General features: G+C 42.9%; 1 protein-coding gene across 5 annotated transcripts in view; it reads left to right on the top strand.

Moving 5' to 3' along the window:
* The first annotated feature begins 276 nt into the window (after positions 1-276).
* NTRK2 (neurotrophic receptor tyrosine kinase 2) overlaps positions 277-25,023 on the top strand; it is a 288,034-nt gene continuing 263,287 nt past the window's right edge. For 2 of the 5 annotated variants that reach the window (XM_050945743.1, XM_050945742.1), the window contains exon 1: positions 277-703. In XM_050945743.1, the coding sequence (XP_050801700.1) occupies positions 492-703 (212 nt within the window). In that variant the 5' untranslated portion in view covers positions 277-491. The remainder of the gene's footprint in view (positions 704-25,023) is intronic. The other 3 variants (XM_050945744.1, XM_050945745.1, XM_050945746.1) reach the window with 3 other exon arrangements.

The raw sequence follows: 25,023 nt of genomic DNA, 5'->3' as shown, positions 1-25,023 counted from the left end.
GCAGCATCATCGGGAGCAGAGGAGCTGCCGCTGCCCGGGCTGCGCTAGGCGCCGGAGCCGCGTCCCCACTGCAGGGGCAGCTGCCCAGGAGGGGACGGTCCCTGCCGCGGGTGCACGTCAGGGGCCCGCGCTGAGCTCTCGAGGCAGGTTTCTCCTCCTGCCCCCGACGCTGCCGGAGGGGGGCGGGCGGGGGCCGGCTGGGTCAGTCCCGGCTCCGTTCTCACCGGTGCCTCTCTCCCCTCCAGCTCCGCCGCCTCCAGTGCTCGCCCCGAGCGGCCCCGGGCAGGCGGCGGGGAGCGGAGGCGTCGCTCCTGCCCGGCCCAGCGAGCCCATGTGAGCCCAGTCGTGGCCGGCACCGGCACCGAGCCCTCCCGCAGCAAGATGCCCGAGTCCCAGCTGCTCTGAAGCGCCCAGGAGGCTCCGCACACGCCGGGACGGTCGCTGGAGGAGGCCGTCGGGGCAGCGGGCAGCGCTGGATTGATCGGGGCAGCATGGTGTCCTGGCGGAGGAGGTGGCAGGGGCCCGGCCTGGCCCGGCTCTGGGGCTTCTGCTGCCTGGTGCTCGGCTCCTGGAGGGCTTTGCTTGCCTGCCCGGCGCCTTGCACATGCAGCGCCTCGCGGATCTGGTGCGGCGAGCCCGCGCCGGGCATCGTGTCCTTCCCGGTCCTGGAGAGGAGCGCAGAGCGGGAGAATATCACCGACATGTGAGTAGCGCAGGGGCTGGGCACTGACTGCTCCCGCGGGGAGAGCCCCGAGCTAGCGGAGGGGAACCTGCTGGGCACCGGAGATCTGGGCAGAAACGCGGAAGAAACCCTCTGTCTGTCTCTCCAGCTCTAATTGTATTTAATTTTCTTTATATTGTAATACTGTATTATGCTTGTGTATGTGTATTCTCTCTTTCTGTGCATACACACAGACGATACATGTGTGTACCAGAGAATTTATATAATTAATCATTTTTATTTTTTGTATGTGTATATGTCTATTTGTCTCCCTATTGACAGGGAGGGAGAGAGTGTGTATAGGTAAAGAGACTGAGAATCTCCTTAGTATGTAGATATGAGAGAACCACTTACATTTTGTGTTGCTTTCCTCTAAGGCTTGCAGAAATGATGCTCACAGTTTCCTTGCAGCATCTCTTTTGCAAGTCTCAACAGTAACCATTATTTTTAGTCATATCCTTAAGAGAAGGACACTAACAATAGGAAAGGAGGTTTTGCTTAAGGAAAGATTCTGAGCAATCTGTAAGAGGAGAAGTTCTCTGCATTGAAAGGCACTTGCTCAGTAGGAAAATGTGATCGTGATTTAATTTAGACTTGATTTCCCAGAGATATAATTTCGAAACCATTTAGATTATAAATCTTAATTGCCCCTGGTACACTTTCCTGGGAATAAGTTAGATAATAAAGCAGTATAGCACACAGATAGTGCTAATTTTAATACAAGGCCAATGTGTTAAGAGAAAATTCTCTGTCACATTTTTCTTGAGAGAGGCAGTAATGTACATGCAGCTATCATTTTATCCTTCTCTTTTACAGATTGTTACAGATCAATAAAGAATTACCACACCACACATATCCCACCTCTCTTCTAGACAATACATTAATTAGGGCCTCTTTATGTCCCAATTATATATGTTCTTCCTGTTCATGCAAACAGAAAATTTTGATGGGTCACTCTGTCCCCAAATCAAAAATTTGACCATTTTGTTTTCTTTGCTTTTTTAAATGGAAGTAGTGCATTCTAACAGAGTAGAATGAGGACTGGCTCCTCACTGGGTAGTATGTGTACAAAGCTCCTATTGCACATTCTCCTTTTCTGTAAGGTAGCGAGAAAGGATGCAATGTTGAGTCTGAATGTGAATGCAGAACCACACTCGTTTCCCCCTAGTTGTAAGCAAATGTTGTACCATGATATTATTTATGGGGCTTTGACAAGTGGGTGCAAGAGGTTTTTTCAACTTCAGCCATTGTGAGCCAGACTGCAGTTGAGACCTGTGTAGCGGGTTGTTTTCCTGCTTGGGGCCTGATCCTGCATTCTGTACTCTGGCAGGCTACCTTCTCATTGAAATGAATAGATATTTTATTTGAGAAAGGACTGCATGATTAAGACTCAAGGATCCACTTTTGGATAACAGAATTGTAGAAGTTAGAGATGGAAAATACCTCTGAGGCTATATTGTTCCCCCTCATACCTAGCCACTGATGTATTGTTCCCTACAGTATTTTTAGTGTACAAGGTACCATGATCTTTTTGCCAAAAACTACATGAAAATCTCTTGCTGTATTTGCTAGTGTGTGTGCATGGCAGAGGGAAGGGCTGGAGACATTCACTCCTAGTAATGCAGGGCCTACATTTTGTAGATCTATTTATTTTTGAATACACAAAGCAGAATTAAGTGTTATTTCTAGGCTATGGCAGGAATGATCTTTGGAGGTGTTTGTTTAATTTTCTGTAGGTTGCTTCTCCTGGAAAAAAAATCCTTCCATGCCATGTACCATCACTCCCCCGTCTTCCTTATTATCAAATATCTTCAATGTAGCAAAAACTTAGCAGTTTTTCCTCAGAATTTGAACTGCTCCATTTGAAAAGACAGAGAAAAGAACCCATGTTTAAATATATTTGGCAAGCTTGACCAACTTAAAACATATATTTTGCTGTTTAGAGTTTGATTTCTATTTGTTGATTTTTTCCTTTCTGTATTTTTTCATCAGCATCATCATTTGTCTTTCCATATCTTTTCCATTTCCACTATATCACCTTGTGACGTTACATTTTGTTGTGATTGGGGATATAAAAATAACTTCAGATCACTGATTTGCCAGCATATTAGTGCACATATTTAAGATAGAAAACATTTAAACTGTTTTTTTAACATCAAGTCATGGACAGGTCTTAAGATGCAAACATAAATTAAAAACCAGACTACCATAGCTTTCCTATCTTTTCCGTGTGGAAACTCAGCAAGCATGAAACATGCTAGGAATGCATCTTAAAATGATACATTCATATAGTCAAAAAAGAGAAAACATTTTGAAATGCTCCACAGCCTGCTGTATTGTAGGTAACAGGATAAGATAATGGGCTATACTACTCCACTGTGTTCAGTAAACTTCAGGCCTGGTTCTCCACTCATATATGGTAGCTTTACGCTGGCATAACTCCATTGAATTATGTAAGTGTGACAGTAGAATTAGGCCCTTAGTTTCTGGTCATTCCCCATTTTCTGAAAAACTTGACGCCAACTCTGCATTATTGCACACACCCAACTCTTATTTGGGTACAGATACTACAGTTCTTAGGCAAAACTCCCATTGACTTACAGGGAAGTTTGACTGAGCAAGGACTTTGTGACAGGGACATTTAGCTAGTGGGAATTTTGAGTGTGCAGTAACTAAAGGATTAGGTTTTATATGAAATTACATTAAGTTAAACTCACCCACATGCAGAGAGCTGGCTAAGGGCCTGTGTATGACTTAATCCCTGTGGTGGGACTGTACAAGGTGGAGAATGGGGCAAGCTGTGGGTGGAACAACTGTGCATGGTGAACTCTTGGTTGGCTGCAAATACGAAGGAGAGGGTTGTAGAGGGATAGCTGGGGCTGAGGCTAGAGGATCCACAAACACCCAGATACAGCAACTGAAATCCCAGCATAGAGTACATAGATTTAGGGGGACTGGACTTTTTATTCCAGCCCATAGGCAAGTGACAGTTTAGAGGAAATGCCATCTTTCCAGTCCGTATTTAATTCCTTACACAGTGCCTGATCCAAAGCCCCTGGGAGTCAGTGGAAAGACCTCAGTTGACTTCAATACACTTGATCAGGCCCACAAAGTCCAGGCTTTGTGAGAGGAGGGGTGAATTTCATCCTATGTGTTCCGCATGATCATCTTCCATGTTGTTTCTTCCTCAGTGATTTGGGCACAAACACATATTTATATTTTAATAAATAAAATAGAAGTATTCTTCAAAATCTTTGCCTATAATTGGATTTGATTTTATCCTGTTACTTAGGGCACTGGCATGTGGTGGAAACATTCTGAAAAGCATGCAGCCACACCGAGATTATTGTACCATAACAGAGTGTAACCTACTTGTGACATGATCGTTTTATAATATTGGTGTTACTGATAAAATAAACTCCAAAGTGAGACTCTGAATTAGAATCGTAAAATCAGCCATTGCAGAGCTGCTGCTCACACTAAGAGCTAAGGAGCAAAAGCAAGAGAGAGCAAAATCCATATACCACAGGCACAATGGAACGGAAATATTTCATTGCAAAATCACTTGAGCTAAAATATCAATAGGATGGTAAATGAGCCTCTTAAGAGTTCTTAGATTTTTAAAGCTCTGGTCTAATATTCTTCCTTTAGTAAAATATACAGTTAAGGTATGTGGTTGTTCATAGCTCTTTCTATCAATATCTCCTTGCAGTACAGCATGTTGCTGGCCTAGTTTAGTGGCTCTAAAGTTATGTTATTAACATGCTGATTTATGACTATTCAACTGTTTAAAATTAACTGGTGTATTTAAGAATGAAATACTTGCCAACAAAATAGTAGGTGAATTTTCAACTCTTCCCCTCTAAAATACAGAGTATATTATGTGTACTTACATTTAAAAACCACAAAGTAAATTTCTAATGCAATTATATAAACCTCTCTAGGATTGTTAATAAAGAAGCACACTGTGTAATTTACATAGTAAATAATTTAATACAACTTCTGAGTGTGTGCTGAAAAAAACCTACTTACATTAACATAAAGTACGGTTCATATTTTTGGTTTCTGTCATTTTGTATTTCTAGTCTCTTACTGTAGATCACTATAATGTAAAACTGTCTTGAAGGATGTCCAACCCCACTCCCCTCCTTCCACCTTCGGCCCTATAGGATGCTATGGTTTAGCTGAAATTGAAGGCTCTTCCTGATGATTTGGAGACAGGAAGTAACTGGAGGTATCAGGTTGCATATTATTAGAGAGAGTATGGACTATAATGACACTTCTTAACGTCCCAGGAGTTAAGGATTTAGACATAATTCCATTGTAAAACTTGTGCTTGTAGGAGTTTCAGTATCTGTTTTTAATACTTACCATGAGCTGAAAATTAGCATTTTCAAAAATATGTTTGCCTTTTAGGATATGGGAATTACCAAATTATTACAAGTTTAGTTTTTCTTGTGCAGGTTCCTCTTTGTTTCCCATGTAATCCTTATGAGCCCATTGTTTTAATCCTTTGCCTTCCAGTCAGTGAGAACTGGATGGAATTCCTTTGGAAACTTGATCATGCTGGCCCTTAAGAATGGGTTCCTATGAAGTGCTGAATGCTTCCAGAGAAGTGCTGCGTTCCGGAGCTCAGCACCCTCCAGAAAGCATTAAGCACTATGCAGGATCGAGCCTACAAAACATTATCTCTAATCCTATAAATCCTTACTTGCCCAATAGTTTTATAAAGTCAATGGGACTACATAAACTACTCATGTAAGTAAGAAGCTGCAGGACTGAGTCCTGCTTATGTTATCTCCACCACAATCCCAGTTCCTTCGCTCTTGAGGAGGAGAAGATTAGGGCCAGGATGGAATTTAAACTGAGCCTTTTTTTTCAGTCCAGTGTAGAATAGCAGCCCTTTGGGCCAGCCCTCAATATTCAAAGGTTGATATTTTTCAGACAGTAAGTGTTTTTTATCCGTATTATTTGAAAGCTGTCAGGGAGTTCAGACCCCAAACTTGGGTTTTGTGAAAAATAATTTTACAAAACCTAATGATAATCATTTTTTTTCCTCTGAATTAATTCTCTAAAGTAACAGGGAAAGCTGCTTATTTTGGATATCAGGTTTTCTCCTTCAGTGTTTGCAAACCAATCACTGCAGTATATGAGAACATGAGAACTTGGAAGTACAAATTACTAGTCTAATTTTATTGTCCTACCATAGATAAGTGCAAAAAAGTAAAGAATACATGGAGAAAAAAAGAGATCAGTTTTAAAGATTCTTTCTATTTTAATATTTTATTGATGTCAAAGATAAATTTTTTTATTCTGAAAGTGTTCCTTTAAAAAGTGAAATGTGCAGGTACAGTGTTCATTGTATCCATTAGTCACTACTTAAGAAGATTTGAAAAACAAGAACATAACGGTTGAAAAATCACATGAATCTACTGCCTGGGAAACAGTGCTTCAGCCCTATGCACCTTTCACATGAACTAAGTCTGCAGAAAACAAATGAAAAAACTTAGATACATATGCACAGATACTTTTTCACTTGATTTTTTTGTCATGGTGCTACGGAATCAGAATACACAGATGTGAAAGGAGCCATATGAAGTAAACCATGTTGTAAATATACATTTGCAATCTACGACACCTAGTATATCTAGAAAAATGACTCATTGCTAATTATGGATTGCAACAGGTACAGTTGAAACAGCTGAACATGATTACACGTGCACATAAATTATGTTCAATACTTGATCATCTGCATCTGTTACTGACATCTATTGTCACCAGTTGGTCCTTTTTCTAGTGTAGATCAGTCTAGATGGTGATGCACTTCTGCTTTATAGATTCACAGATTCTAGGACTGGAAGGGACCTTGAGAGGTCATTGAATCCAGTCCCTTGCCCTCATGGCAGGACCAAATACTGTCTGGACTATCCCTGATAGACATTTATTTAACCTACTCTTAAATATCTCCAGAGATGGAGATTCCACAACCTCCCTAGGGAAATTATTCCAGTGTTTAACCACACTGACAGTTAGAAACTTTGTCCTAATGTCCAACCTAAACCTCCCTTGTCCAAGGCCTGAATAAACAAGCTATGCCCAACATAAATGGGGTTAGAATTCTCGCCCTGCAACCAGACCCACAGGTGCAAGACTTCTGTGAAGCAAATCTGTGTTACTACAGTCTATAATCTGTGGAGCTCAGATCTGCAAGGTGCTAATAACTCTGGCCCTGATCCAGCAAAGTACTTAAGCATGTCCTTAACTTTAAGGAGATGCATGGTTACAGATTCTCTTTCCACTGAAGTTCACAGCAAAACTTCTAGTGACTTCAGTGGGACAAGTATTTGGTCCAGTATATAGAGCTGGGGTTCTCAACCTTTTTCTTTCTGAGCCCCCTCCCCCCCAACATCCTAATAAAAACTCCACAGCCCACTTGTGCCACAACTGTTTTTCTGCATATAAAAGCTGTGACCAGTGTCAGGGAGTAGGAAGCAGGACAACTCCTGGGGCTCCATGAACTCAGTTGCTCAGGCTTCAGCTTTAGCCCTGTTTGGCAGGACTTGAGGCCCTGGGCCTCATCCCCATGCAGTGGGGCTTCGGCTTTCTGCCCTGGGTGCCAGCAAGTCTAATGCCGGCTCTGCTTGGCGGACCCCCTGAAACCTGCTTGTGGCCCCTCAAGGGTCCCCGGACTCCTGGTTGAGAACCACTGGTATAGAGCATATGTGTGGCAACATATTGGCTGAGCAGAATGAACTAAGGATGAAAGGAAGAAGCCTGATCTCTAAATTTCCAGGCTTTTCTGAGTTTAGAAGGGAAGAGATATTGTCAAGAGTTGTGGGCCCAGAATTCGGCTAACTTTTTAAAATTCTTTTTAAACTCTGACCTTTTTTTTTTTTAATCTGAAGATTAAAAATGTAGTGACAACATAAAATGAATTTAAATTAATATCAAATTAAGTATCAGAGGGGTACTGCATCAATTGCTTTATTTATTTTCATATTAATTTTCATAAGCCCCTGACCCAGTGGGAGCACTCCCATTGACTTCAATGAGCATTGGATTGAATCCTGCATTTTCCTGTGTATCTGTGGCTATTGCAGATTCTGAAGTGCTGTAGAATGCAAGGATCTTGTAGAAGAAGTTAGGTCAGTTTTGCTGTGGCCTTGGATAACAACACGAAACACAAGACACTATCACTATGAATTAAAAGGTTGGAGGATCAGGACAATTTATTCTGATTTTCTGAAAGGGATAAGTCTGGGTAAATGTTTAGCTGCCTAATTCAGGTTCCAAACACACCCTGACACAGGGCTAGTCTACACTACAGCGCTACATCAACACAGCTGCACTGATGCAGCTGCATTGCTGTAGTATGTTTGGTGAAGATGCACTGTGCCAATGGGAGACCTCCCGCCAGCATATTTACTTCACCTCGGTGAGAAGCATAAGTTGTGTTGGCAGGAAAACATCTCCTGCCGACATAGCGCCGGTGCGGACAGTATGAAACTTGCATTGCTTGAGGGAGGAATGAGCCTTTTTTCACACCCCTGAGCAAGGTAAGTTAGATTGACTTAAGTGGTAGTGTAAACCTGCCCAATGTGAACGCTGTCAGATCTTTAGGTAAGAACCTTTTCTCCCTAAGGAAGTGTGTGGATGCTGCAGTCCTTATGTGCTTTCAAATAACAATTCATTTGGTTATTGCACTCTCTAGGAGGTGGCATGTTCCTGTGCACATTCTGCTTTGTGCTCACCTATTCCTATACGTTGAGGCAGATCATCCTGCAAGGCAGCAGAATGTGGCAGAACACTGCCTTTGATGTGGCAAATTGAAGGTGCTTTCAGCGCTCTGTGAAGCAGGAAAGCGGCAGAAATCTCAAACAGGGAGAGAGAAAGGGGATGTTTACACAGCAGCTGGGAACGTGCTGTGGCAGCCAGACGCTCACTAGTGCTACTGGAGCTAGTGTGCTAAAGGTAGCGGTGAAAAGGGAAGATTGCTAAGGTTTCTATGGGACAATCTGTCAAAGGGTTCTGACTGAATTATTTTCGGCCAAGCTTGCAAAAGCCTTACAATCAACTTGGTGGCTTTTATAAGTCTCTCTATAGTGCAATAATTTTTGAACTTTGAATCTGATCAATTACAGAATTTCTGGTGATGTTCTAGGCATCAATGGCTCTAGAACCCTACTGACTTTGAGGAAAACTGAAAAACCAAAAGAGGAGGAATGGGGAAGACCCTGCCACCTGGTTAACATAGATAGATCAACAGATCAAACAGCTGGTTGATGGCATCCATTGACACTTTCCAGTATAACAATATCCCTGCTCATCTCTGCCCATCCTCCCAATAGAGTTTAACATCTTGACACCCTGAATGATTTATCTTGTGGGGGTCAGGACAGAAAGAGGACAATGGGAAGGTATGGGGGGAACTGGGGAGTTGAGGCAGGCACACAGCCTCAGTTGCATGGAGAAGGGAGACAGACTGAGGAACTGGAGACAGTACAGGAAGGGTGGGGAAAGAGGACACACAGAGGTCCTAGAATCAGGGGAAATGGCGGGGGTGGAGACAGCCTCTGGTGTGGGGGAAGAGAGTAATGGGAGTGCATGGAGAGCCCCTGGTTTGGGAGGGGAATGAAGGACAATGGTGTGGTAGGAGGGGGGTAAGGCAGGCACACAGAACCCCTGCTATACAGGTGGGAATAATGGTGGACCCTGGAATGGGAGGATGGGGGAACGGAAAGCACACAAACTCTGGTGGGGGTGGAGATTGGGGGACCTTGATATGGGGATAAGTGGGAACACAGAGCCCCTGGCATGGGAGGAAGGTGGGACGGGAGAGAGAGAATGGGGGGCACACAGAGCTGCTGGCATGAGGGGAGAATGGGGAACTCAGGTACTGGAGGTGGAGAGACTAGGGGGCACATATAGAACCCCTGGCAGGGGGAGATTGGCCAGTGGTGGTGGAAGTTTGGGGGGCACAAAAAACCCTATCTCAGAGTGAGGGGAAAAATGGGGGGGTGCACAAGTCCCAGGTGTGAGGGAGGGAATGGGGGAAGTTGCAGGTAGTCTCTGAAATAGATGGGGATGAGACGGTGGTCCACAGGGAGCTTGGGAGGGGTTGGAGGCAGACAGAAGAACCCTATGTGTACAATGAGTTCAGCCTGTACAAGCTCTGAAGTATGTGATCCCTCGTATAAAAATGAGTTTGAGAAAATTAATGAGCACATACTGACCCCGATCTTGCAAATACCCGTGCTTAATTTTACTATTGTGAGTTGCCCTTTTGACTTCAGTGGGACTACTCATTGTAGCAAAATTAAGCATGTGTGTTTGCAGGATTAAGCCCAATGTAAATATCTCTTTAATACAACATAGGGTATATGTATTTAAAAAGTTGTGTAAGTCGTCTAGGTTAGATCCAGTTGTTGGGTTACAAGTACATGGAGACGGCTTGAGTTTGCAAGCTCTGAAGTGGAAAATCTTTGGGCTTCATAAGACTTGGTTTTCTCATAGCTGAACCTCATTCAAATCAGGGGCCATGTTACAGGTTCAGAGGGTTCTCATAGAATTCTCTGGAGACAGAAGTTATATGAGTGGCTGCCCTGTTGCTGTCAAGCCCTGCTTCTTCTGGGGGCCTGGGGACTGGTATAGCTATAGAATGGGCACCACCTCTCCCAGGAACCAGTGCTGCCCTTCACTAGGGTGAATCCTCTTTGCTAGCACCGTATGCTTCTTTGGAGAGGGAGAAAAGTATGCTCTCCTGCCACCTGCAAGGGTGGCTGTGGGGCTAAATATGTCTAGTTGTACCTTTTAAAAGTCGCTTTATCCTAAATATGCTGCAGTGTTAGTTATTCTGCTGTTGGTTTTACATTTTAGTTCACAGAGGGAGCCGATCCTGTTCTTACTAATTGCAAAGCTACAGCAATATTAAAGACCACCATCTTGGATAAATGAAAATGATAAAGTTCCTCAGGTTTTAATTTCTGTCTACAGCATCCATTTTTAAATGATGTATTTACTTATATAACGGTGGCCACTCCTTCTGGTGCCTCAAAGGATGCTTGAAAATATTGTAACTATTTTTATTAATGCACTCTTTTTACTATGTTTTTGCCATACGTTGCCTCCTGAAAAGCAGAAAAGCTTCAGAAGAGCAAGAAAAGGTGACAGAAATGCTGCACCAAATGTGCAGTATGTTTAATGCCTCAAATATAGGGTTCTGGTTGCCAACAGTGTGCCACATCATGAGAATTACCAATGCTTTTCTGTTCTAATTGATGGGGAAAGGATGGCCCTGGGGTTTTAAGGTATGGAATGTAGGGCAGGAATTTTGGGTTCAGCTCCTGGTTCTACAACACACTTCTGGTGTGACCCTAGGCAAATGACTTCATTTCTCTGTACATCAGTTCCCCATCTGTAGAATGGGGAGAGAAATAACTTTCTGACACCACAGATGTGCTGTGAAACTAAATTCATTAGTGATTGGAAGGTGCTCAGATTCTAGTGATTGTTTATAAGTAGACAGCTTTTATGTGGTATAATTGATACTCTTTAGATAAATTATAGTTGATGTGTTGTATTATTATTTAATGTTTGGCTTGTGGTGATTAATTGAAGTGCAATGTTAGTTTTGGTCAGTGTGGGTGCCAAACTGAAGGGGGAAGAGGTGCTGAGAGCAGAGTATGACAGAGAGCTTGATTTTCAGGTGAAATGGCAACATGCAATCCCGTCCCTCAGCTTCTAGAATCAGTGCTGTATTACTATGGCTCTTGCTTATTAAGGTACTCTTTATTATGTGCCATGTTAATCCTCTGACTCTTTATGTTAAACTTCACTTATTTGAAGGAGACAGAAATAAATAAACTCTGCAACTTCATTCTTGTTTTGACTTTGTCCTTGTCCACCAGACTCAGGAAGATGAAGTACTCATTGCCTCACGAGGTCAGACAACTCTGGCTTAATCTATTCCATATGCTAGTGAGCAGGTAGAAAGCCAATAGTACAAAATTATTTTAGGTCAAGTGACCCTGTCTCTGAACTACAGTTTGGTAATCCAAGGGTGTAATTATATATTTTCCAGTGTTTTATTTGTTTTTTTACCATATCTAAAGACATACTGTACAATATTTTGAAATCCATCTATTTGTTATTGTTTATTTGATTTAGAATGAATTATGACAGCATGCCTTCCATTGCACAGGACACAACTGGCAGTACACAGCCTACAACCCGTAAAGTCTAAAAGAAAGTTAAAACGCGCTGGGTGACGCAGAGGAAGAAGTAACTCTATAAAATTAATGTTATATTCTTAATCAGGTTCCTGGACCTAGTTTTGTGGTGTAGCTACATGGGAGAGTGATACATTTTGCCTCACTCCTGTTTGCTTTTTTATGACTAAGGCCTAGATCCTACAATTTATTCCATTCACAGTCAGTGGGGACTCTGTGTAGAGTCAGGAGTCCATTCACATAGAATAGGTTTCAGGCTTGGGGCTCAACTCTCGTGGTTATTCACAAGTGTTCAGAAAGATTATTTTAGCTCCTTTTCCATCTTTGTCACACTTTTTTGTATCCCTCTTAGTCCTCAGCAAAAGTTGCTGTCAGGAAAATAGGTTTCAGAGTGTTTATTTTTAAAAAAATTGAAGTTAGACTTCAACCCATTTGTTGATAACCATTCAATTTAAAGCTGCTCTTTCAACTATTTTAAATGCAACTATTTTATTTATTAAAATGAAAACAAGTTGCAGGCAATAGATCTGGGGCCACATCCTGCCCTCAGATTCCCACATATATCTGAGAACATAATTTAGATCACGTTGCTTAATACTACCATACAGCCAGATCCTGGAAATGGGTGCACAGCCAGAGTCATTAGGCTGTATGCTCAGAATAATGCCACTGGGACAGATTCCTTAGCTCTAAGCTATGGTAGCTGCTATTGCCACAACAATCTACCATTAGTTCTAGTAGCAGCTCTACATATTTCTGTGCCTGTCATAACCCTTGCTATCAGATGAGATTTCATAGGTTGAGGGTAGCTATTATTCATCTATTTCAAAGATAAAATAACTGAGAGCTTGTACAAGGTCACTACCCGTAGGCTGAGTTCGGACTGGAACCCAAGGGTTTAATAGGGTCAAGTCTCTTCCTGTTTGTCACACAGTCTTTCAGAAGGAGTATGTCAAAGGAAGTGCTTGTGTAACCAAAACTAACTGTGTGTGATTCTGTGTCACTGTCATAAACAGATAGTTAAGGGTTAATAGAACAGGAGTACTTCATGTCTCTTTTGCCTGTAAAGGGTTAACAAAATCAGTGAGCCTGGCTGTCACCTGACCAGAGGACCAATCAAGGGACAAGATACTTTCAAATCTTGAGGGAGGGAAGTTTTTGTGTGTGCTGTTAGATTTTGGTGGTGGTTCTCTCTGGGTTCTGAGACTGACCAGACATGCAACCAGGTTTCTCTCCAATCTCTGTGATACGGTCTCTTATATGTCCAGAATAGTGAGTACTAGGTAGATAAGGCGAGTTAAGCTTATGTTTGTTTTCTTTATTTGCAAATGTGTATTTGGCTGGAAGGAGTTCAAATTTGTATTTTGCTGAAAGGATTTTAATTTGTACTTGTATACTTAGGCTGGGAGGTTATTCCCAGTGTCTATAGCTGAAAGACCCTGTAACATATTCCATCTTAAATTTACAAAGATAATTTTTACTGTTTTTTCTTTCTTTAATTAAAAGCTTTTCTTGTGTAAGAACCTGATTGTTTTTTTTATTCTGGTGAGACCCCAGGGGACTGGGTCTGGATTCACCAGGGACTTGGTGGGGAGAAAGGAGGGAAGAGGGAGAGAGAAGTTAATTTTCTCTCTGTGTTAGGTTTACTTTCTCTCTCAGGGAGAGTCTGGGAGGGAGAGAGAGAAGTAGGGGGGAAGGTGGATTTTCCTCTCTGTTTTAAGATTCAAGGAGTTTGAATCACAGTGATCTTCCAGGGTAACCCAGGGAGGAGACGCCTGGGAGAGGCAACGGTGAGGGAAAGGGTTTACTTTCCTTGTGTTAAGATCCAGAGGGTCTGGGTCTTGGGGGTCCCTGGGCAAGGTTTTGGAGGGACCAGAGTGTACCAGGCACAGGAATTCCTGGTTGGTGGCAGCACTGCAAGTACTAAGCTGGTAATTGAGCTTAGAGGAATTCATGCTGGTACCCCATCTTTTGGATGCTAAGGTTCAGAGTGGGGAATTATACCATGACAGTCACCCTCTAGCAACTAATCACATTTAGAGGTTAATAATTCTTCTACTGCTTCTGTGATAAGAGAGTCTGTTCTTTAGTTCAAAGAACAGAAACTCACGCTTTTACCTCCAGAGGTTCAATCCCCTGGAGATAACCCAAACAGAGGTGGTATTACATTTGGTGGTGCTGTCTGTAACCACTAGGCCACAATTTGCTTCCAGGGCCAGGAACAGAGAAGCCAAGAATCCTGATGCCCAGTGCACTGTGCTGTCTTACAAATATTTGTGTGACCCACTCACAATGTGTGTTGTCTCTTTCTGTGGAGTGGTCCAGATATAATGTAACAGCATGTCTTACCTTACTGGTTACTCCGATAGCTGAAATAGGTTGGTTTGTGCTAAGCATTTGAAGGATGTGTGTGCAAACCCTCTTAATACTAAGAGTTAGGATGAGGACACTGACATCATTCTGGGAGTGATTTTATACTGCAAAATATTTGTATGTAAAAACAAATTTAGATGTGCTAATATTTGTTTTTTGTTATTGTAGCATGTTTATTATTTGTAGCTGGCTAATAGTAGTGGTCCTTTTAAGAACAAGATGTGACAGATTTAATTTGTGTGTGACTGACAGCATTGTGTGGGAGATTTTGCCTGTGCATCCAAGAGAGTGGAAGATCCTGTCTGTGCAAGCTCAGAAAGATCAGAATGTTATTAAATAAACTCTCCAAAAAGTAAGCCTCATTACTGAAAATATAATGTTAGCGCTTTTGGGAGACAGGATGCCTCTGGGCATTGTTAATGAGCTATAGAGCCTTTCATCTGAAGGTCACCAGTTTGAATCCAGCCCTACTCAGCTAGGATTAAAAGTTGTTCTCATCTAATGGCTTGTCTACACAACAGACTTTTGCTGACACAAGTTACATCAGCATAAAGCCACTACAATTATTATGTCGCTTGTGCATGTGCATACTTGGCTTCTTGCATCAACATTGTGTGTATTGACCACAAGCATGGGTGGTGGCATGTCTATGGCTCAGCACTAGATCAAGTCTTGGCCTCCCTGGACTTCTGATATGCCTGACATAGTTCCTTTGCTTTCGCAGAGCACTGCTACTGGTCCCTGTTGTACCCCTTCTCCTGCATCCCCCGTGCAATCTGCTCATAGAGGTCCATGTTTCTATGGCTGGCCTGTAGCTGTGCTTACACATCATCTTTTTCCCGCGAGCCCAGGAGATCCAATATCTCCTGTCTGCTCCAAGCCAGAGCGCATCTGGAATGTGTAGCCAGCATGGTCAGCTGGGCAGTTGCACACAACAATGGAGAACTGCAAGGTGTGCTCGCCAAGATGGATAATTAAGGCATTTCAAAAAGTTGCAGGATTTTAAAGGTGCAGGGGGTGGGTAGGGCTTCTGGTCTCCATGACTCCTGAGCAGTGGAGTTCACAACTGTGACCAGACCGGTCAGTGCTGGGCGTTATGTGGTAGCTGCTGGAGGGCTGTTAGGGTCGACATAGGTAATGCATTGCCTACATTTGCACTACGTCAACATTGACTGTGGCTCAGTGCTGCTTGGGGAGATGGCATTACTGTATTGGTGTAATGGAAAGATTACATCAGTGGGAGACAGACAAATTTAAGTGTAGACACATGCACAACTAGGTGGACACAAGGCAGCTTACATCTACCTAACTTTGTTGTGTAGACCAGGACAAAGAGATATTTGGTAGACCCTCAGTGAGGTGATGTGGTGGCTCCAGGGCCGTCCTTAGGCATAGGCAGAATAGGCAACTGCGTAGGGCCTCACACTGCCTGGGGGCACCACTCTCCACGCAGCCCAGACAGTGTAGAAGCAGGGCTGCTGGGTCCTAGAGAGAGCCGAATGCAGCACAGTCTGAGGAATGGGATTGGCTGCTGGGGTCTCTGGGAAGGGGAGGGGATGGGGGTTGGGAAAGGAGCTCACCTGTGAGTGTGACTCTTTCCCCCTGGCTGAGGTCAGGTGAGGCTGTGGCTCTGGAACCAGTATCCTTTGTTGTCTCCCATAACATCCATTCTTCTCCCCCCTGCCCCACGGAGCACCCCCTCCTTTCTCCCTCCTCCCCAGGAGCATCCCTCTCTCTCTCCTCCCTCCCCTCCGTCAGGGCTAGGTTGGGTGAAGTGCTGGGAGGGAGGGGAGACTGGCTGGCTGCTTGCTGAGGAATGAAAGTGAAAGTAACTCACTTTCTGGGCAGGCAGCCAGAATTGGAATGTCACACTGCCTGTATAAGACAAAGCCCCAAATATCGGGACTGGCCCTATAAAATCAGGACATCTGGATCTGGCCACCCTAGCTGGGGCGCGCCTCTCCCCCAGGCTGGCAGCTGCCAGCAATCCCTCTCATCCGGGGGGAGCTGCACAGGGGCAGGATGAGCTGCTGTGGCTCCATGGGTGCCCTGTCCCTGAGATCAGATGCTGTGCTAACTTCACCATGGTCCATAAGGCTGGTGGTGGTGCCCATTGGCGTGTGATTGGACCTGAGGGTTTGCTGCTGCTGTTGCCACTCTGCACCCCAAGAGGTGGATTTTGGGGTCCTACAGTTTTCCACCTATCTCCTCCTCTACTGCAGCTGTTCTACCAGCGGGCTGGGGGTGAGCCAAGCATGAAAGCAGTACCGTGTTGCCATTTAGATTGTCATTTAACAACTTTGTTTGCCAAAAATTCTTGCTAACAATCCTGAATCCAATTTCAATATTTTTTTTTTTAAAAATCAATATCTTAGCCAAAAACAGAAAATTAAGTTGTTGACAATTATTAGTGACAGGTTTGGTTTGAGGCAGGGAGTGGGCCAGTTTTCATCAGAGAAACAAAAAATGTTGACTGACTTTCCTATAGCCTGTTACTCCTGATAAGAGCCCTCCAACAACTGTAATATGCTCATCTCCTTACTAGTGTATAAAGCAGGGGTCTGCAACCTACGGCACACGTGTCAAAGGTGGCAGGTGAGCTGATTTTTGATGGTATGCAGCAGCAGGCTGAGCGGCTCAGCCCATCACTGCTCTGGGGGTCCGGCTGCTGCCCTATTGCCAGCTGGGATACCAGCCATCGGCCCCACTCAGCACCTGCTGCTGGCCTGGGGACCCCCAAGGAACCCCAGGCTGGCAGTGGGCTGAGCAGGCTAGCTGAACCACTCAACCTGCTGTCAGCCTGGGGTTCCATTCACTCAGCCGGCAGCGGGCTGAGTGGGCTGGTGGCGGGCTGAATGGGCTGGTGGCGGGCTGAGCAGGGCCGGTGGGGGGTTGAGTGGCTCAGTCTGCTGCCAGTCTGGGGTGCCAGCAGCACTCAGCCTACTGCTACTCCGGGGTTCCGGCTGCCGGCCCCTTGCCAGTCAGGAGCTCAGCCGCCAGCCCCACTCTGCCTCCTGCCAGCCTGGGTGAGCAGAATCCCAGGCTGGTAGCGGGCTGAGGGGGGGTTGGCGGCTGGGATCCTGGCTGGCAGGAGTTGGTCGTCAGAACCCCAGACCAGCAGCGGGCTGAGCAGGGCCTGGGATCCTTGTCTAGGGTTCCAGCCACCAGCCCGCTGCCGGTTTGGGGTTTCATTTACTCAGCTGGCAGTGGCCTGAGCAGGACCGGTGGTCAAGACCTCAGATAATAACAATAGTTTATTTATATAATATAGACATAGAGAGAAACCTTCTACAAACATTAAAATGTATTACTGGCACGAGAAACCTTAAATTACAGTGAACTTGGCACAACACTTCTGAAAGGTTGCCGACCCCTGGTATAGAGTGACCATATGTTGTACTAAGATTCTCCTGCTTTTTTTTTCCCTTGTGAGTCAGTATAACTTTTGCCAGCCCAGAAGTTGGGAAGCCAATGTTTTACGTTTTCACAATGTTTTCTTCAACGTTCATAAAGTAAATACATAGTTAATATGAGTTAAAAAGGCCAGGGACACTTCTTTGTGAAGAATCTGTACAGCAGGTCATGCCCATAGACGATCCAGAAAAGAAATTTGAGGTTGAATTTTTTAAGTTGTGATGGATAAAGCAGTATCTGCTGTTGATGAAAGGTTTAATACCTTGCAAGTACACCATGAACAGTTTGGATTTTTGTATGACATAACTAAATTCAATGAAATAGGAAAACAAGAGCAACTAATGACAAAGTGCAAGAATCTAGAGAGCCTCCTGAGGCATGGTGATAGTTTTCATTTAAATGAACTTGAACTGTACGAAGAATTGAGTACATTGTCATCAATGTTACCACATGCAAAATCGGTGATGGACATTGTACAGTTTATTCATACCTGCAAACCTGTTGACATATATCCTAATGTGTACATTGCCACTCGTATTCTACTGACAATTCCTGTAACAGTAGCATCAGGAGAACGGAGTTTCTCAAAACTAAAGCTCATTAAAAACTATCTCCGTTCTACAATGAGTCAGGAACGCTTGACTGGTCTTGCTGTTCTTGCGATCGAACAAGACATGACTTTGCCTTTGTCATATGATGACATTATTACTGATTTTGCAGCCAAAAAAGCCAGAAAGATTGCTTTTAATTAAAAACAAATCTTTGTTTCAATACCTCTTCATATAAATTTCCAATAAAATTTTGATAAATTAAAAATAAATATTATTTGCATCATTCTGTCATATCAGAATTTTTTCTGTAGTGCTGCTTCTTTAGTGCTAGTCCATCAGCATTACAGTGTGCTTAATTAAGTTAAACTGGTTTTAATAATGTGAATGTGGCAAGTTTTCCAATACTATAAGCTTATGTTTGTGTTGCTAAGAGCAGATCAGGCACAGGGGCACCAGTTTAATAATCTCGCCTAGGGCACCATAAATCCTAAAGCCGGCCCTGGGTGGCTCCTGTATCACAAACTAACTTTTGTGTGTTGCGCTACCCTGTAAGCTTTACAGGTCACAGGCAGTCTCTTGCTATGCGTTTGTACAGAGTCCACCACAATGGGGCCTCAATCTCAGCTGGGTCCTCTAGTGAGAGCTCCTGTAATAGGGACCAAACTCACTGTACTCACTAAACATTTGTCAAGTTGGCAATGCTGTAAAGCTGCCACACCCACATTGGGGACGAGCAGGGCGAGTTCAAACATCAGAAGACAGACCAAAGTACATGGTTTAATCTTTTTTTTTTTTTTTTTTTTAAAAAGCCTCATGATTTTTAGGTCAGTCTCATGATTTTGGTGGGGTTTCTGGCTCATGGCTTTTGAACTTCTGCAGTTAGCAGTACTGTGTATGCACAATCCCATTGTTTTTCTTAGGGTTTTCTTTTATTTAGTTAGATTAATACAGAACATAAATCATGCCGGTCCAGGGTCTAGGGCACCTTGTCCTATATTAATAATACAAGCTGACTAATGCAGACAGAAATAGAGCATCTTGCCAAAACCAAGAAGTGGGGGTGGAATAACCCTGCCAGCCAGAGATACCAACTGTAAGTTCATATATCTCAACCCCAACGCACCCTTTCCTCTCGAAAAGACTGGGAAAAGGGGCTAGACATGCAGTACGCTCTGATGGTTAACAGACATGGGCTATGTTGGACCATGTGGGGAGGAGAGTGAGTTCCAAAGCTCAAGTGTATTAGATGAAGATGTTCTTTTTTGTTCTGTAATATTCATAATCTATCCTTTTGTGAGTGGTGTCAGCAAATAGTCAGAGTGCTCCGTAGGCGAAGCTTCCTAATAAGGGATTTGCCAAAAATCTTAAAAATGTAGATATAAACAATAGCATGTTTGAATATTTTGTCCATAATGTATTATAGTATTTTATGGCAGAATTTGTTGACTCCTAATATTAAGGCCTTATCGCATTTCACTGATTGTAGCCTTAGTTTTTTAAAATACCTTACTGGAATTTTCAGAATTTTACTATGTACTCTGTGAAGATAGACTAACAATAGACAGGGATACATGGGAATAGTATCTAGATAAAAATCTCATCTATCTAAGGGCTTGTCTATGTGGCGCCTTAATGTGCACCAGCAGGGATGTAAATTCTAACGCATTTTAGTGTGTTGTGCACTAACTGGCATCTGTGGACCTGGCTCTTGCACACTGAAAGTTCCCTATTGTTCATTAATATAGTTCCATTTCAAATGTACTACATCAGCTTGCACTAAGGCACATATAGTGCATGCCAGCAGGGTCCACACAGGCCAGTTAGTGCACGACACACTGATACCCATTAGAATTTACACCCCTGCTAGTACACACGAAGGGCACAATATAGACAAGTATTCAGGATTATGTACCAGTGCCCATTACACCACGAAGTAAACTAGGTTGGCTATAGCAGAATCCATAGTGGGCTTCTTTGAGCCTCTGGCTTTTCTCCCTTTTGAGATTGTAGAAAGTTCTTCTGGGGGTTAGATGTTTTGTTTCTTGAGATATGGGGTGTTCTGTGTGGAGAATTCTAGTTCTGTTGGTAACACTGATGTCAATTAGAAGACACTCATAGAAATACGTTAGAGCAGGATCAAGCCTGGATATTTGTAGAGAACCTGCTATCTGTCTGACTGTCTGTCTATGTATTTAGACTGTGATAAGTGTCATGGTATTGGAGCATCTTCCAGGGGTTATATCTAATTAGGAGTCTGATCCGCCACCTAGAGATTCCCTATTTGAGTAAGGGTTGCATTTTTGGGCCCTAGATGCATCGCTGTCCCAAGGGTATGGTGAATTGGGGCAACCGCTTTGGGCCCCATGCGGGCTGGCGAGATTGGCCAGTGTGGTCGGTCCCAGAAGTGATGGGTCTGTCCTGGCAGTGATGGATTCGTCATTTCTGCCCTGCCCCCGCCAGGGATGTCGCTGCCCAGATGAGTCTGAAACTTGAAAGTTTTGATATACAAGGTTCATACAAATATTTTCTTCATTTTCAATCCATGTGAGTTCACACCCCTTTAGTCTTGTTTTTGAGTCCTGGCTTCAAAGGAACTCAAAATGCAACTCAGCTGGGGTGTCACATCTGCACATTTCGCATGATTTTCGTGCATACTTATAAATCAGCCCAGGTTTGCTGAAAAGGTTCATAAATGTTAGCAAACCTTCTGATGAACCTTGTCTGACATTTGAGTTTGTAACAAAATACAACATTGGGGAGCTTTGCATGGTTTAACATTTCATGCATATCTAGTGCTAATGCATTCTTCTAGCACAGACTAGAAACATAGTTGTACCGCCAGTCTATGATGAGGTTCATCTAGTCTAGTTCAAGGTCTGGAGTGCTCTGCTCTTCTCCCCAAAGGACTGGGAAAAAAAATAACCTGTGGTGAAAGTTCCCCTGAAGACCAGAAACTCGTCACTGACTGTTCACCAGGAAATGTTTATTCATTTTGTTTTCAAAACTTCCTCCAGCAATATGAACCAAAGCTTGCTGTTCTTTTTTTCTTTCTTTCTTTCTTTAGTGTTAAGAAATATGTTTCCCATAAAAAAAGATATTTTCTGGCAGCAGAAATACGGTTGGAGCGGAATTACAGTATTATTCCCTTTTATCTAAGTAGTTAATATTAGTGCACTTCTGTTTTTTAACAATATCCTTGCAGCTCCAAACAGAGGGGTGTAATTTAAATTCTATTTGTCCAGAGAAAATGGAGTAAATCAAATAAATTAAGGGGACATTCTTCAGCTAACCAAATGTTTTCAGACTTAGGAAAGGAATATGAACATAGCACATTTGAAAATTTTGAATGAATCCTCTTTTTTCTGAACTATTCAAATGTAAAAGAATCCAAATTGTTTTAAAGACTGAAAAATGTATTGTTTTCATGCTCACATAATTTAGACATGGTTCTGCTGATTTTCTGCAGTTTTTCCCAAATGTTTCACCTTTGCGCTGAGAAGTAGGTTATGTTCCAGATCAAAAGGAAAATCTTTGAAAAAGTTATAAGTCTTTGAACATAAGATTTAAAATGGGCTTACAATAGTGAGATATGAGTATATGATGTTATACAATTTGAATTGTGTTGAGGTGAACAACTTGTTGTGGATTGAAGTATGAAATCAGTATGAAATGCGATTCTGAATGTCTTTATCAGAATTAACAGGCCTCATAATGGCCATGGGGAGATGAAATTAGAGGTCTGGAAGCAACTATTATTAACTGATGAATCATTCAGGTAGGAGAGAGGTTTTGTTGTAGTGTGATCCAAGGAACAGTATTGCTGACTGCTGAGGGTTCAATTTAGAGCTGTAATTGGTATATGTGTTCTGACTGGTTAATATCTTTCCAAACCTTAATATTGTTATACTGTGCTGCAGTGTACGGCGGGATCTCCTGACTTATCACATGACTTCAGCCAGTCATGGAGTATGGATATTTTTCTTGTATATTGCACTAAAAAATGTTCATTTAAGTAAGGGAAAGGATGAGTATTCTTAAGGCCAGGCAAGCACATTACATTTCTCAACATCGCCCACTGAAAGTCAGAGCTTTTAGGAGTATTAATATATAATGATAAGTAGCATCAAGGTAGAGTAGTTGTGAAGATGGTAAAAATAGTTTCCAGTCAGATAAGAGCTTTTATCTCAAACCTCTCTCTGGCTTAAACAAAGGATTATCTTATTCACTTTCCCTCCTAGTATACATGCTATAGTAGCCGTATCTCTGTCTTTTTCTCAGCTATGAAGTAGCTTTAAAGATTTAATTAAAGTGTTAAGCAAAAGATAAAATGGGTAGTAAGAGGACACAACCTATTTGTGGTAAGCTATAACTGTCCATTTCCTTCCCTTAGGGCTTCATAACGCTACTATTTGCCTTTCTATGATGACCTGTGTTAAGGGTGCTGTGTAAAAAGAGGCTATACTGCAGTGGTTGCTTTGAGAGGAATTCTGGTTTACACAGCCTGAATTTTTCCTAGGGTACTGCCATCATGCATACAGTTGTGGCAATTCCTCCACAACGTTCAGTTCAGGTGGCTGGTGCAGAGGGGTAGGGCCATAGCCCACCCCTCGTGGAAAAGCTTGTGCCAGCACTGGGATGATGCAGTAGCTTGACCTCCTCCAGGGGCACAGTTATTGTTATTACCATAGGAGCCCTAGTCATAGACCAGGACCCATCATCCTAGGTGTTGTACAAACACAGAACAAAGACTGTCCCTGCCCCAGAGCTTACAGTCTAAATTGGTGTGAGTGGGCTCCTTTTGACCTCATACTACTCATCGAACCTGAAATTTGTTCCCTCATTGCTGGAACAATTTGTATAGTAGGGGTGCTGAAAGCCATTGAACCAAACTGTAAACTCTGTGTACGATGGAAACCACTTCAATTCAGGGAGTGCGGCAGGATCCCCAGAGCCACTAATTCCAGCAGCCGTGCCTCATTTTGTTCTGTAAAGGAACTATACTGTTGATTTTATGTATTGTGCATTTAAGGCCAGATCTTTGGCTGGTGTAAAGGATTCACTTCAGTGGATTTACACGTGCTGATTTAGTTCCAGTTATGTCAGAGCTCTACACATTCTCACAGTGGGAGGTGCTGATGGAATAAATGAATGCTTTTATGATTCAAATTGAAATGGCTGATGTTTATGGTGTGTTATGTGGTATTATAGAGTAATGTAAGTGTATGTAATGACTACAACTTTGTTGCAGGCTTGATCTTCAGCTAAAATTGGTTGCCCCCATCTCTCTTACCCTGATTCTATGCCTTTCTGGTTCCCTCTTCCATGCCCCTGCATACATCTTCCTAAATTCCTGTCCCTTGATATTTCTCCCCAGTCTTCTCCCAGTCTAACTATGGTACTAATTATTGATTGAACACTGACCACATAGTGGGGGATGTGGCTCTGAAACCTCACAGCCATATTCACTACACCTAGAACTGAGCAGCAGGTTGTGATATTTTGCTCAGGCCACCCAGAACTGTGAGCCACTGTGTTACTGCTCTGCCTCACCAAGAAAGAGCTTTGCTGCTGCTAAGCTGTGTGTCAGCTCTCTGGCACACCAGTTCATCTGTCTTGCCAGCAAACTCTTCAGGCCTCTGCCAGTCTAATCCTTGCCCATGCTGTTAACAATCTGTGAACCCCAATCCCCCAAATTCCCTCTCACTGGACACTCACAGAAGTTATTAATTTCACTGCCTCCAAAGAGACAGAACACATGGCAACCTGTTAGGTTAGCTGAAGATTTACACTTCTCTTCAATATAACAGCACTGAGAAATGTTCTTGTAATAAAACAATAAATTTTATTAACAATCAGAGGTTTAAATGATTTCAAATAAGAGTGAAAGACAGATGAAAGGTTACAAAGAAAACAAAATGTGCTGTCTAGTGACTAAAACTTAATGTTAGCAAGTTAGAATCTTTGTCTAAGCAAGTTTCTCATCTACAGTCAGTTCTCAGAGACTTCCACTACCTGGGTTGAAAGACCCACTTTTCTCAGTTTTCAAGGCCTTTTTTCTTCCTCAGGTGAGGATGCCAAAACGACTTTCTGTTTCTGCCTGTATTTCCCAAAGTCCATTGTCTCTGTTTCGAGAGCCAGGAAGGCTTCCTGGGGGTACAGCTTCCATCCCCCATCGTGGTTAAGTGGTCATTTCCCCCATGTTCTAGTTTGATGGCTTTGTTTACCTTATATGTAAATGTACTTTCATTGTTTCTGGCCTCGCCTTGGTCAATTTACATTGGAGACACAGTCAAAGGTGAAACAACGTTCCTTTGTCTAAGACAGCTGGGATTATGCACTACTTGTCAACCATATTTTAAGAACATATTTTCCAGCACACATCTATTATTATTTATATATCACCATACAAACACCCCACAATAATACTATCCATTTTGCATATAACACCTTACATGCTGCCTTTTAGGTACAGATCATGACTATAGTGTGTTGAGGCAATAAGTGTGCCAGGCCTGATGTGAGTTAAGGTATAGTGTGCCCTCTGCTAGTTGGTACTGAGGGGCTTCCAAGGTCACACAGGTAAAGGAAGATTCTGAATGACATCCCCTGTCATGCTTGAATACAGTTTCACAGAGAATGGGAAGATCTGCCTGATGGATCTCAAATGGGAGGATTTCATTATCCATCATCTTTAATATGTTATTCATTGGTTTTGGATTGGCCCTTAATGAGTTTC

This window comes from Gopherus flavomarginatus, chromosome 3 (genome assembly GCF_025201925.1).
Source record: "Gopherus flavomarginatus isolate rGopFla2 chromosome 3, rGopFla2.mat.asm, whole genome shotgun sequence".
In the NCBI taxonomy this organism is placed as follows: domain Eukaryota; kingdom Metazoa; phylum Chordata; order Testudines; family Testudinidae; genus Gopherus; species Gopherus flavomarginatus.
The sequence above is the reverse complement of the archived record's forward strand: the minus strand, read 5'-3'. Positions and strand labels throughout refer to the sequence as shown.